The sequence below is a fragment of the Scaptodrosophila lebanonensis genome, unplaced genomic scaffold, assembly GCF_003285725.1.
Source record: "Scaptodrosophila lebanonensis strain 11010-0011.00,11010-0021.00 unplaced genomic scaffold, SlebRS2 tig00000053-arrow-pilon, whole genome shotgun sequence".
Taxonomy (NCBI): domain Eukaryota; kingdom Metazoa; phylum Arthropoda; class Insecta; order Diptera; family Drosophilidae; genus Scaptodrosophila; species Scaptodrosophila lebanonensis.
In genome coordinates, this window is record NW_022060548.1 from 5349019 (window position 1) to 5362923 (window position 13905).

At 39.1% G+C, this 13905-nt stretch overlaps 4 protein-coding genes across 5 annotated transcripts; 2 read left to right on the plus strand and 2 right to left on the minus strand.

The window, feature by feature from the left end:
* The first annotated feature begins 244 nt into the window (after positions 1–244).
* Positions 245–1963, plus strand: LOC115623998 (LEM domain-containing protein Bocksbeutel-like). 2 transcript variants are annotated; one of them, XM_030518570.1, is made up of 3 exons: positions 245–393; positions 470–1531; positions 1593–1736. In XM_030518570.1, the coding sequence occupies exons 2-3, from the start codon at positions 492–494 to the stop codon at positions 1597–1599; spliced, it is 1047 nt and encodes a 348-aa protein (XP_030374430.1). In that variant the 5' UTR covers positions 245–393; positions 470–491; the 3' UTR covers positions 1600–1736. The 2 variants fall into 2 exon arrangements, with proteins under 2 accessions (XP_030374430.1, XP_030374429.1); XM_030518569.1 differs by having other exon boundaries at positions 470–1963.
* A 405-nt stretch (positions 1964–2368) lies between these two features.
* LOC115623997 (dnaJ homolog subfamily C member 3) lies at positions 2369–4526 on the minus strand. Its single transcript, XM_030518568.1, has 3 exons — positions 4005–4526; positions 3807–3920; positions 2369–3738 (listed from the first exon to the last, which is right to left on the minus strand). The coding sequence occupies exons 1-3, from the start codon at positions 4099–4101 to the stop codon at positions 2456–2458; spliced, it is 1494 nt and encodes a 497-aa protein (XP_030374428.1). The 5' UTR covers positions 4102–4526; the 3' UTR covers positions 2369–2455.
* A 172-nt stretch (positions 4527–4698) lies between these two features.
* LOC115623923 (zinc finger protein 431) lies at positions 4699–9435 on the minus strand. Its single transcript, XM_030518480.1, has 6 exons — positions 8884–9435; positions 7059–7902; positions 6916–7002; positions 5471–5941; positions 5264–5413; positions 4699–5188 (listed from the first exon to the last, which is right to left on the minus strand). Exons 1-6 carry the CDS (start codon positions 9043–9045, stop codon positions 5109–5111), a joined length of 1794 nt encoding a protein of 597 aa, XP_030374340.1. The 5' UTR covers positions 9046–9435; the 3' UTR covers positions 4699–5108.
* A 1834-nt stretch (positions 9436–11269) lies between these two features.
* LOC115624012 (alanine aminotransferase 1-like) lies at positions 11270–13377 on the plus strand. The gene is made up of 2 exons (XM_030518585.1): positions 11270–11357; positions 11433–13377. The coding sequence occupies exon 2, from the start codon at positions 11565–11567 to the stop codon at positions 13224–13226; it is 1662 nt and encodes a 553-aa protein (XP_030374445.1). The 5' UTR covers positions 11270–11357; positions 11433–11564; the 3' UTR covers positions 13227–13377.
* Positions 13378–13905: the final 528 nt, after the last annotated feature.

Consider the following 13905-nt stretch of genomic DNA (forward strand, 5'->3'; position numbering starts at 1 on the left):
ATGCTGTGAACTTTCGCTTTGATTTGTTTTTAAATTCTTCATTATTCATTATACTTGTAACTCATGATTTCTAGTAATTTCGAAATCCCACTGAATTTGCTGGTTATCGTAGTTATTTTTGTAGGTCCATCTCTATTCAAACCGCCAGAAGTCTGAAGTATCGATATCTTTAAAAACAAATATGGAACGCGCTCACCTCTACTCCAGACACAGTTTGACAGCTGAAGAACAAACATTACGCTTCAATTTATAAACGCGTTTCTCTCATAAATATTTATTTTTTCTTTGGTGAAGTCAAGAAATATTATAATTCACAAACTAAACCGTGGATTCATCACCTTTTCTAAACTAAGACTGTACTAGAAAGGCACGCCATATCCATAAAAAATTCAGGTGAAGTCAGCGCATTTGTGTGTTGAAAGCAACAGTTTTAGAATGACGACATCGCTATTTTTGTTTTTATTTACAGCATTTCACAAGTGTTTGTAACCATGGCGGACCTTTCATATCTGGACACGATTTCCAACAAGGAATTGCATAAAAAATGCCTCGAATACGGTTTGCCCAACATACCTGTCGCCGACAGCAGCCGCCAAGTTATTTTAAAAAGGTTAAAGTCTGCGATACTAGGAGTGCCTGTTAACAAAAAAGCTACGGCAGCAAAGAAAACGCCGCGCCGCGAAACCATACACGGCAGTAAAGTGACACCTTCTCCAGCAGCCGCTGCTATAGAGACCAGCAATGTAAAACGAACTGCCAACCGCAATAGTAACAACAGCATAAGCAGTCGTCGAACCATAGGCACTGTTCCATCTTTTGACAATTCCGAGACCTCTTCAGTGCGCACCGTTCACACTACAACAACGGTGTCAGATGTAGACTCGCAGTCAGAGGAAGATGACAATTACAATTCGATATATAGACAAAATGAACAATACTCGCAGATTAAACAAACAGCACCACGTCGCTCGGTCTCGCTTTCGAAATCTGGTGTGTTGACCACTTCATATACGCGGGAGGTCGATCCATTAGAGCAAGAACCGCGTGACTCTGACATTGACGCGCCTCAGAGCCATACCTATGAACGACCACGTGCCGCAGCAGCGCATATGTTGCCCAGCTACGAGCCCGCCATAGAACGATCAACGTATCGACCACGCTATGCAGGACTCCCCAAAATACAACCCCTGGCACAAACTCAACTTAATTCTACAAGTTACTTTGACGATGGCGGCTATGAATTGCCGGAACATAATGTGCCGCGCAATACATTCAGTGGTTCGTCCGCGCCTTTTGGCCATGGCAGCACTTTGGGATCGTCAATAAGGCAGCGACAAACTGGCGGAAGCTCAAATCTGGGAGGCAGCATTGCCAGAGGCGCATTGTTGCTACCAACAACTAAAATCAGAGGTCTGTACTCGCAACCAGAAACAACCAAGCCGAACACTTTATATCCAGAACTCAATGAATTCTACGATAATCGCAACCCCGATACTGTGGAGCCCATGGACACGGATAGCGACTCGGATGGGTATGATACGACAGCACAACGAACACCTTTTGAAAAACCATATTCAAAGAACTATTCGCAGAAACTGAGTAATGCAAGACGTTCTCCTTTGGCCAGACCCCAACTACGTCCCACTATAATACCTGGGGAACAGGAATCTCTAGTTGATCAGTTTCGCAGAGTTTTCAATTCCCTCGATCGTCAATATCATCTTAAACTTTACTTATTCATAGCTCTGACAGTGATATTATTGACGTTCATATATGTCTTATTTTCACCATCAACTTAATGCCTAGAAAATGTCTAAATTAAAAATTCTTGACATGTTTCGATCAGTTTCGGTTCTACGATATAATTGCAGTTATTGTTGCTAAAATAAATGAATAAAACTTTTGCATTTGAAATCGTAACTAAGTCGCTTCATAAATCACAACTGACGTGGCTTTTGAAAAAGAAAAATGAAAATATCCGATACTCATGTATGTATGTCATGTTTATTCATTAAGCCGATAAAATTGGTACGTGCTTATATATTTTCCCAAGTAATAAATAAATGCACGCGAAACCGCTACATATATATGTATATTCTCATTTATTTTTATTTATACATAATTATTAGAAAAATGTACTACATTATAATTATAAAATAAACTAATACAATTTTTTTCATTTTCGGCGATTTGTTGCATTCACTTTTCTAAACATTTTTTGTCTTTATGCTACTATTTACACGCTATTAAAGGGGAGAGAGGGTAAAATCTGAACCTTTTGATATTCGCACACATTTGTAGCTGCGAAATTCTAGGTGCGTGTGCGTTTATGTCTGGGGATCAGGGTAGAAATAATTGAGGAAATGCGGACTTGGTAGGACATGAGAGCTTTATGTCTTATTAATTTACTGAGTTGAATCACAACAAAAATTTTACAACAATGGCAACAAAGCTATTAATTGAAATGGAACTTGAACTGGAACGGTGACCCATGATGGAAGTGCGCAAATGGGTGTTCGCCACGGAAGCCATGCTGATTGCTCTCTGGATCCAGGGGATCTTCTCCATTGTCGAATTGCCGGCGCTTCTCTGGATCTGTGAGCACCTCCTTGGCGGCTGCGATGTCAATAAATTTCTTCTCCGCCACCTTTTTCTCCTCGTCCTTAAAGTTATCGGGGTGCCATTTTTGTGCTGCCTTACGATATGCTTTAACAATCTCCTTTTTGCTCGCATTGCGCTTAACCCCTAATATCTTATAATAATCCCTACGCTCTGCTTGCTTTTGCAGTCTTTTTGCCTTCTGTATGCCCTCCTTGGCGCGTGCATTTGTTTCGTCCATGTCAAGAGCAGCTTGGAAGTCGTGTATGGCATCGTCATACATTTCAGAGCCCAGAAGCGCCTCGGCACGATCACAGTAAACTTGCGCATCCTTGAGAATGTCGAGCGCCTGTTTGCACTGCGAGAGAGCCTTGCCGAACTCCTCCTCGCCAGTGTAACAAGCGCACAGAGCCTTGTGCGCTTCATATCGTATCATTGGCTCCTCTTTTTCGTGCTTCAGTACCGCCTCACCAGCGGCGACACAATCAGCAAAATTTTTCTGTGCTCGGGATTCCTCGGCCGTCACCAATTGTTTCTCTACTTTGCGCAGCTTTTTGTAGAATGGGAAGCAGAGTTTGTGTTCGGGATCGAATTTTAAACACTCCCGTATTTCTTTTAGCGCATTGGTCGCGTGGCCAATACCATAAAGCAGCTGAGCAATGTTGTAGTGTCCTTCCGTACTGTCCTGTGACAGACGATTCACCTGCCGCAGGTCCGCAATGGCAGCCAACGGATCATTCACTGCAATGTATGCATCCGAGCGTGCTTGTCTAAAGGTTGTGCTCCAAGGTGAAACTTCCAGTAGCTGTGTAAGCATTGCAATGGCATTCTGATGATCCTCACGTCTAATTAAATCCTGCACTAAATCCCATTGATCAGCAGCGGGCTTAATACGAGAGAAATGCTCATAGACAACACCATTATTGGGCTCCTCTTGCAACACTTGTTCGAAGTCTGACATGGCCAGTTTATAGTCCCCACTCTTCATGTACACCACACCACGTTGGGTGCGCGCAGCTGTGAAATCTGGTTTTAGTTCCAGTACTCGACTGAAATCCAGAATGGCAAAGCGCGTCTTGCCCAATGCCAGATAGACAGTGCCGCGCTTGAAGAGCGTCAAATAGCTGTTCGGATCGCCCTCTACAAGCCAAACACAAGCGTTATTATTAGCATCATATCAGATTTAGATCTTGAGTGGTTCTACTCACCAACAGCGGCATGGTAATGTGTTAGCGCATCCGATAGCTGTCCACGTGCCAGAAATTCTTTTCCCAGCTCCAAGTGATTCTCAATATCGGCCTGATTGGGTACCGCCTCGGCGCCTGTAGATAGACAATAATGTTTATTCACAATGTGTGAGAAAATACATTTAAATATTTTATAACCACATACAAATGCAAGCTCACCTTCAAAAAATAGCTCCAGAAGCAGCAATAAAACACAGGCCGCTAGTTTTTTTTCGCCACCTCCAAATGGCAGCAAATCATTTAATAGCACAGCCATGTCTTTACAAAATTTTGACTGTTTTTGCTGTGTGTGTTTTGTGGGCGTGTGTGCCCGTTATGTGGGCGTGTGAGCCAGTTGTGATTGACCAAAAACCGCAATCGAAAAAAAACACACGTCAGCCAAATCTGTGCGTGGTAGCTACACGTATAATGACAAAGGCTTATCTCCGCAATATCACCAGGTGCTCAATTGTTGTTGCTCAATGCGTTTAGGCTAATTCGCGTCCGTTTATGGTCAGAAATAATTTTCCGGGAGCTGGTGTGCGTATGTGTCTGTGTCTACCGCAGGCGGCTCTTTGTTTTTGACTATGAAATTGTTAGACAAAGTGTTGCTTTGTTTCCATTTGCATTACTGTTGCTCTCCGATGGCGTCCTATGAAATATATGGGCCTATTTTTGGAGAACTTTCTGCTTAAATTAAGTAAATCTAAACACTGACGTGTTTTATAGCAAAAATTATAACTTATGATATTGTACAGCACTAAATTTATCGGCGTGTTCCCGACACTAACGTTACAGCACTGCCAGGCGTAAATATTTTGCATTGCCATAAATCTGCAACCTTTTGGATGGCGCGCAATAAAATGTAAAAACCTTTATTCTTTCAAGTTTTTATTTTTGTTTTGTAAATACAATCTTTGTTTCTTAATAAATGCATATGCTTTTTCTTTTGAGCTATATATGTGTGCTTGCCTTTTGTCTATATTGCTTTCAAAGCTTTCTTCTGCTAATTCTATCACCAAAATGGTCACCAGTGGTCGTTTACATTATATTCGAATCATTTTTATATACGTGTATGTATTAAAATATACTAGATAGTTGAGAGTGCATTTAGATAGTATAAACGTTTAAATTTATGGAAGATTTAGTAGTTAAACTTTGATGTGCACTTGGGCTAACTACTTCTAGAATTTGATGGAGGGTATTGATAAAGTTTCTAATTTTAGTTTTAGGATTCGATAAAAAGGAAGAACGTCCTGCGATTCGTTTGCAGCATGTAGTGAGTTAGGAAATCACAATATTTATCAACTCATCTAGCGGATAATCCTTTGAGCGTGCATCGTCATGAGCTTTTTGCATGTGAGCTTAAATAAACAAAAACAAGAAAAAATTATAGAACGAAAATATAGTACGAGTACATATTAAGTCTGTATACGAACTTTTGAACTTGATGTGCGTTACAAAAGATTCCTGGCACAAATCACATTTATAATAGGTTTTGCCCGTATGTACTCGCTCGTGTAACCGCAGAGACTTTTCAAATAAATAGGCCCGACCGCATATCTGACACTTAAAGTTCTTCTCGAGCACTAAATTAAATAATTCAAGAAAATTCAATAAAAATTTTAGCTAAATATATATCTCACCCTCATGACTTCGCATATGCTGTGTGAGAACATATTTCAGGGCAAACGATTTTCCGCACACATCACAAACATTTGGCTTCTCATTAGCGTGAGTCTTCATGTGCCACTTTTTATCCTGTGGCCGCTTAAAACGCTTCGAACAATGTGGACAAGGATGGGGACGATCTATGGAGTGAACTGCCAAATGACGCTCCAAAGCCGATTTCATATTAAAGCGCTGCGTACAGTTTCCGCATTGGAAGAGACCCGAATAATGACGCTCCCGTTTCTGCTGAAGCACCCGCTTATTGTTGGCTATAATGGGCGTGGCAGCCTTCCGTTTCAGATGCTCCTCACTCATGTGCTGGATCAGCTTCTGTTCATTCAAATATTGCTGCCGACACAACATACACTCGCTTCGCTCTATGGCGGTCAAGTTTTCTGAATGCTTCTCCAGCATGTGAATCCGTTTTTCCGCATAGGAAGCAAAAACTGCAGGAACAGGAGAGTCACACAATAAAATAAGCAGACTGAAGTAGATAAGATATTCGCTAAGGGGTTCTTCATTCAGTCGATTATCAGATTATTAGGTTTTTGTTTACTAAATCTTTAACAAAGTAAGTACATACATACTATATGAAAGTGAGCGTTCATTTTATAAAAAAAAGTTTATTTTTTCGATTACAGGGTGTATTCAAAAATTGAAATAATTTGCACACAAACTTGTAGACCATAAAAATTAGTATTCAATAATTTGTAAATAAATACATTATTTTTGGCTATTTACTTTTAATAACTTGATAATGCGACTGTAAACACCCCAATATTATTTATTATTTTTGGGTGAGATGAAATAGAAATGGTGTTATGGATTGGATGAATGTGTTCATGCTATTGTCCGGTTCGGTTGGTTTTATTTTTATTACTTTTGGGGGGCGTACGAATACTGTGGATTTGAATGGTTATTTGGTGAATTAACTGCTAAAGATGTTGCTAAAATTTGAAACAAATTTTAAAATATTGTTTTATTATCGGCGTGCATGCTTAGCTAGAAAAGTATACAAAAAAATGATGGCTTATGGCTAAGCCATTATGATTACCGTTATAGCATTTCTTATTTTCAAATGACTAACACACTAATAAAGCAGCAGTTGACTTCACGATCTATACAAATCTTAAATAGCGTTTGATGAATGTTTGTTTGATTCTTTGTTGATATGACAGATTGAAATTATTAATAAATAATAACAAATTCGTATATGTTTGCGAAAGGGCGCTTAAATTTTGCAAATGTTGATTATGGAAGCACAAAATTTAAGACTCTTTCATACGCACATTAGCCTCTGCTTTCGATTGATATCGTTGATGAACATATTCTAGATTTAGATGAAAGCGATTTTCTAGCCCTTTCTATAGTATATTGCAGCACAGGCTAATGTGCATAATCTGGAACAGAATCGACATACCCTCCGTACAATTGCCACACTTGAAGGGTTTCTCGCCACCATGTTGTTTATAAATATGCCACCGTAATGTCTTCAGATGTATAAAAGCTGCAGATGATGGGATTATCTTTAAGAGCATTAGTTTCTCATCGTCATCTACTCACACTTGTTACAAAAACTACAGTGTTCGGTATTCCTCGTACCCGTGTGGGTTTCCTCGTGACACTTTAGATGTCGCTGATTGATGAAAAGACGATCACAGTATCCACACTTGAGTTGGCGTTCCGGATTATGCCACTTCATGTGGTAGTTGAGACTTTTGCGTGTAAAAAAACGTTTCTCACACATATTGCACTCAAAATCCGTTTCCGTATGATACTTCTCCACGTGGTGGCGCAAATTATGACGATCCCCATACTTCTTCCCACACACATCACAGGCATAATGCTTCTCCACGTGGGCGCTTTTTATGTGTACTGTCCGTGAGGCGGCATCCTGAAAACATTCATTGCATTCGATGCAATTGTAAGGCTGCTGTGGATCATGAACAGCATTTATGTGTTCCAGGAGCTCCTGTTGGAGTTGATAGCTCTGTTGAGGCTTATAGCAATATTTACAGGCATACGTAATCTCATTAATTGCGACTTTATCGTCAACTGTTGCATTTTCACAATCAAATGTCTCTTCTATGGCTTCCGCAAATATTCCAAAATGCTGATCTAAAGAAATATGATCTGCGTTTGTCGTTGCCATCGTTGCACCATCAACTGTTGCTGTCTCCGTTTCAGTTGTTGGCTGCAATACATTTGAGGTGGCAGTTGCTGCAACATCTTCGGCCTCTTCATCGTCTTCGGTCTTATCCTCCAAGCTACTCGCATCGATTTTATCGTAAATATTCGACAGCTTTAGCTGCGCATCCTGACAGGCCATACGAAACGTATAAATTGAGCAAAATTTCGTAAAACAATCGGTACATATTTTCTGCGGCAATCCATCATTTGGAAATATCTGAGAAGTGGTGAGAAAATGGACAGTTATTAATAGGTCTTAAATACTTTCACAAATCATTTATTTCTCTCTACTAAGCTAACTAAGCTCCTGTGATTGTGATGAAAAGTTTGAAACATAAAATCCACTTTAAAGCTTGACTTAGACTTAAACCTTTTTCCTTTCCCCAACCTTTACTTTCAAAAAGGACCATTAAAAAAAATGCAATAAAGTTCGTATTTACTAAAGAACTAATAAAGCCTGGTTATTCGATTTTTATACTTTTCTTGTTTTTATCGCTGCTTTTTACAACCCGAATTTAACTCGTCTTAAAGAAACATATCTCATATCTCCATTAATATTATTTTATTTTTAAAAATTCATTTGTTTTTTTTTTTAGTTTCTCCGTAGCTTTTAAACTCTAATTATAGTTGTTCAATATAATTAATCCTAATTAATATGAATAACTGATATATGCATTATTATTCACTATTTTAGCAAACTAAAAACAGAATAATTTAGATCAGCCCGAATCTAATAATTTTTAAATTCATTTGTAACTTCTAACCACTTTTATTAATTATTATTTTATCTCAGAAAATGTAACCATTTTTTAAATTATAATCAAAGATTTCATTTAATAGAGTGGATTCTCATACGAGCTCTAAAAAAATAACGGCCATTAAAAAACTAATAAAATATTTTAAGCAAAGGAATTTATGCTTCTAACAAAAGCAGCTAATGGAATGCCTTTTGGGCTTTTGAAAATAATAATTACTAAATTTTTTTTTAACTTTTTATACCGCCTGTTATTTTGCCTCACCAATTATTGACAATTTATAAAATTGTTTGTCAACAACAAATTATCAAATTTACAAATCACTGTCGCTTCATATAATCGCTTGTCAATTGACGTTTAATCGCCAACACCCACGGTTAGCGCAGTTAGTTGTGCCAATTATTTGCATGTTGGCCGAGTCTAATTTGGAAGGGTTCACTCACCTTTAGTTTCCAATTTGCGAACTCGCAACGTATTTGCTTCAGTATCTCAATATTTTCTATTGCTATTTCGCTTTGCCAGCAACGCGTTGGAGTTGGATGGAACAAGTCCAGCCAATAGTTGTTGTCGAAATCGCATTTCGCACAGGTGCGACACGTTTCCATGGCAAGCGAGCATTCAACCAGCAACAACAACAACAGCAATGAACACAATAGCAACAACAGCAGAAACTTCCATGTGCTGTTTGTAAATAATTATTATGCAACTTCAGAAGTTCCGTTTTATACACACGCCCCAACTCTCTGAGGGGTTTGTTGTTGTTGTTGTTGCTTGTGCCAATTCTGATACAGCTGCCTAGGATGGGTAAACATCTGTGGAGAATGTAGAGCTTTTTCTTGTGCAAAAGAACGAAAACAACAGTTTAACAACTGCTGTGTGTGTTGCCCTTAAACGCTGGATGCTGACTGCTGACTGATGCACGAAACCTCAGACAATGGGAAAACTTTTGTGTCTCTACACCAGCGGAAAAGGCGATGGCGATGGCGAAGGCAGCAGAATTGGCAACGGCGACTCCTCGTTAATAACATCCTGCGCCTGCTGCCTACGTTGCTGTTGTCTGAAGCGCACTCCCGCCTGAACTGACCTTCAATATGGGTTTAAGCTGTGCCGAGAGTGTTGAGAGATTTAATGGGTTGCATATTTCACTCACACCAACAACAAATTGTGTACGTGAGCCCTCTTTTATGAGCATAACAAACTTTTCCTCACACTCTCACAGTCAGCTGTTCGCTCTGTGTGTGTGCATGTGTGTGATTCTGCTTGTATGTACTTGTACTTGCGCAAAAGCCCAGTTAACACACACACACACACACACACACACACACACATAAGTCAGAGCTCTTGGAATTCGCAAACAAAGCAAAGCTTGAGAGTAAATGGCAAACTGAAGGCACCGAAGCAAAGCCTCACACACACACACATACATATATATTGCATATTATAAACATATGTACGAACATTTTTCTATGTGAAAAGCCCACAGATAGGTCAGTATTTGCAGTTTATTAACCTCGCAAACTTCTTTCTTGGCAAAGAAAAGTAAACAACGCCAACAGAGGAACTTCAAAATATATTTTTGCATTCAAAAATGCAACGATCTGCCCCATTGGATCTGCATTAACAATTGTTAATTCATTGGAGGAATACAACACAAAAGGAGAAGGCTCTCAATTCAACTGTATATTTTTTTTAATATTATTTAATTTAGAACTTTCGATTGGGTAAACCGATTTTGATGATTCTCTTTTATTTGAAAGCTGTTGCTTCCAACAATGGCATCCATGAGAAAACTACCTTAAAGATACCTCATTCTGTTTAGTCGAAATAGCTGAAAAGACTATTCCTGAACACGATATTGTTACTTCAGAATCATCTTCGAAACAATTTGTCACATTTAATGTCTGTATGCACGGATTCAAAAGGCAATATTACTCGGATCATTAAATCAATGTGATTTACGATTTAGTTTATCTTGAAGTACGCAATGCACCGGGATAGCGGCTGTTGCTGCTGCAGCATGCACTTTATTAGATTAAAAGTCGGTTTTCTTTATGTTAACAGTTTACTGGTTGAAACAAAAATCATTTGGTCGGAAATTTGTGTGCTCTCCCCAAAGGATAGTTGGTCATTACAGGGTTAAATAAATTAAAATACTAATACAATAAATGGCACGAAAGGGGGATAGGGGCAATATGTAGATTTGGAAATGACAAAAGAAAATGTTCATAAAAATATTATTGAGTTGTAAGTACTGAAGTTATGAACATATGAATTTTATATGTCTTAAAGAATATTTAATGATTTTGTCAAGCGAAGACGAAATTGAGCCTATAGTTACAAAATTAAGCTTCTTTATGGAAATATTATTGGTTACTGCAAAGTAAAACTTAATTTAAGCTATCCCGGTTTTAAATTCAAAAATTTAATTTAATAATCTGTTTTTTATTCTTCAGTGTATGAGAAAAGATCTGCTTGAAGTCAAAAATTAGGGCTTAATACTTATTTTCTTTCCGAATAAACATTCGAAAAGTTATCCAACTTACAGTCAACATACATAGTATGTAGGAAATACTTTGCCGCCTATTTTAAAAAAAAACTTGCTATCGAGCTTTCTGGACTTGAACATTAACAATTTTTCAAATTTAATTCAGTACTTCTAAAAATGTAATGTACGCGGTGTTTTCAATTTTTTTTAAATGTTGCCATTCACAATTGAAAGGGCTGCCGTACTAATACATTTGAGCGCTTTTACGTTATTGCGAGGGATGGCATCAAGGTCGATTCATTATCAGGTTGTCCCATAAATCAGCTGATGGCAGCACTGCCAGCTTTCAAGTTAGAAAAAAATGTATTCAGTAGATACAAAACGTTCTACCTGGAAGCTGGACTAGTCCCATAATTTTTGCAAATTTATACGGTTGGTATACTAGTCTGCTCTCGCTCTTTCCAATTGAAGTTGTCGTAAGGCTAATATTGCTATACCGATTTTTAGCACTTCCAGGTCTCTTCTTTTAGTCCAGTGTCATACGAGTATTATACAACACAGTATAACAGTAGAAGCGCCAACACTGCTGTGTACTAATCAATTTAAAGTATATAACTACCACAAATCATTGCCAAAACAATGAGTCGACTACTTTTGCAAAATCACGGTGCTATGTATCGTACATATACATGTACATATAACGCCGCCGCGATGTCTACCATGGCCATTCTGCCGCAGTCAACGCCAACGCAAAAGTTAACGCAGCGGCTGCGCCGTAGTCAGCTGGAAAAAAAATGCCCATCATCATCCCTGCCATTCTCGACAAAAGCTTCACTGACAATAGATCGCAAAATGGCTACGCAAGCAAAATGTTTGCAATTGGAGAACATAAACCCCAACTTTATTACGATGGAATATGCAGTGCGTGGACCATTGGTGATTCGTGCTGGCGAAATAGAAAAAGAGTTGCAAAAGGGGGTAAAGAAGCCATTCGATCAGGTAATTCGAGCCAATATCGGCGATTGTCATGCCATGGGACAGCAGCCCGTCACCTTTTTGCGCCAATTGCTGACACTGACGTTTGAGCCAAGATTGCTTGACTCCCCAGACTATCCCGATGATGTCAAGGAACGCGCGCGTCTCATTTTGAGCGATTGCCATGGGCACTCTGTTGGCTCATACACCGACTCAGCCGGTCTGGAGGTGGTGCGTCGCCAGGTTGCTGAATATATAGAACGTCGAGATGGTGGCGTGGCCAGCGATTGGCAGAACATCTATTTGACTGGCGGTGCCTCTCCAGGCATTAAGAGCATACTGTCGCTTATACACTGCCAAGTGAATGGAAAGACTCCAGGCGTTATGGTTCCAATACCTCAATATCCACTCTATTCGGCCACCATTGCTGAGTATGGCATGGTGAAGGTGGACTACTATTTGGATGAGGAAAGCGGCTGGAGCCTTAATCGCGAGGAGCTGCAACGCTCCTTTGATGAGAACAAAAAGCACTGCAATCCACGAGCTCTAGTCGTCATTAATCCGGGCAATCCCACCGGCCAAGTACTCACCCGCGACAATATTGTGGAGATTATCAAGTTTGCCCACGACAACCAATTGCTGTTGCTCGCCGACGAGGTGTATCAGGACAATGTGTACGACAAAAACTCCAAGTTCTATTCGTTCAAAAAAGTTATGTACGAGATGGGCGAACCTTATCGCAATCAAGAGCTTGTCAGCTTCTTATCAACATCGAAAGGTTATCTGGGTGAGTGCGGCATACGCGGCGGTTACATGGAAGTGTTGAATCTTTGTCCTCAAGTCAAAGCTATGCTTACAAAGTCCATAACAGCGGCTTTGTGCAGTACTACCGCCGGTCAGGTAGCTGTCAGTGCTTTGGTTAATCCTCCAAAGCCTGGCGAGCCATCGTATGAGCGTTTCATTAGTGAAAAGAACGCCACTTTGTCCGCCTTAAAAGAGCGTGCAGAACTCGTTCACAAGACATTGAGCGGGTTTGAGGGCTACAAGGTTAATCCTGTACAGGGTGCCATGTACGTGTTCCCACAAATTGAGATTCCACCCAAGGCCATTGCTGCAGCTAAAGCAAAAAATATGGCTCCGGATGCATTCTACGCATTTGAATTGTTGGAATCAAGTGGCATTTGCATTGTACCTGGCAGTGGATTTGGCCAGAGACCAGGTACATATCATTTTCGAAGCACGATCCTCCCACAAACAGACAAACTGAAGCTGATGATGGAGAAATTCCGTGTATTCCATGCCGAGTTCATGAAAAAATACAAGTAAAGTAATATTGCCAAAGAGCATCCTGTGTTAAAGCTTTTGAAAAATATTTTTGTTTCTCAGTCCAAATATGTATGAATTTAATAGTAATCCTTATTACTTGTGTTAATTATAGTTGTGTGCGAATTTACCGACATACATGCATATACTCTTATTTAAATGTTCGAGATTTTACATACATACATATACATATATCGCTTTATACATATAAAGTCGATTTGCGTTATCAGACAGTTTACTACGCTTCGTTTTTCGAAAAAATCCCTAGTGTTTATGCATTTACCTATAGAGTGTTGTTAATATGTTTACCTGTTCGATATTTAGTTGAACTTATTGTCTGAGAAGAGGTGACAATAAATATATTGATTAATATTTACATATTAAATTGAATTTTTTTCTTAATTTTAAAGGAGTGCATTGGAATTTTGTACTTGCCTCCTATTCTTTCGATGAGGCGAGCAATTGTACATAACCTTTGAGGGCTTTATATGTAGGTTCATTCCGCAAATAGGATTTAAAATAACAAAAGATTTATTTTTGAAAGCAGAAACAAACATTACAATGTTTTGACTGGTGGCAGTTGACAGTGTTGGTAAATGTTGCATTTTGAATTAATTGACACGCAAACAAGCTTTTCGAAAGTCGAATGCCTAGTTCGAATAATTTTTTACATTAACTTCAA

Bases quoted from the DNA above. Each gene is read 5' to 3' on its own strand.
- LOC115623997 (XM_030518568.1), bottom strand. From the start codon at position 4,101: ATGGCTGTGCTATTAAATGATTTGCTGCCATTTGGAGGTGGCGAAAAA. The intron at 3,921-4,004 runs GTGAGCTTGCAT...GTCTATCTACAG, and splicing joins TCTGGAGCTATTTTTTGAAG to GCGCCGAGGCGGTACCCAAT. The intron at 3,739-3,806 runs GTGAGTAGAACC...TTTGGCTTGTAG, and splicing joins ACATTACCATGCCGCTGTTG to AGGGCGATCCGAACAGCTAT.
- LOC115623923 (XM_030518480.1), bottom strand. From the start codon at position 9,045: ATGGAAACGTGTCGCACCTGTGCGAAATGCGATTTCGACAACAACTAT. The intron at 7,003-7,058 runs GTGAGTAGATGA...CATCATCTGCAG, and splicing joins CTGTAGTTTTTGTAACAAGT to CTTTTATACATCTGAAGACA. The intron at 5,189-5,263 runs GTTCGTATACAG...TGTTTATTTAAG, and splicing joins AACGCACATCAAGTTCAAAA to CTCACATGCAAAAAGCTCAT.
- LOC115624012 (XM_030518585.1), top strand. From the start codon at position 11,565: ATGAGTCGACTACTTTTGCAAAATCACGGTGCTATGTATCGTACATAT.
- LOC115623998 (XM_030518569.1), top strand. From the start codon at position 492: ATGGCGGACCTTTCATATCTGGACACGATTTCCAACAAGGAATTGCAT.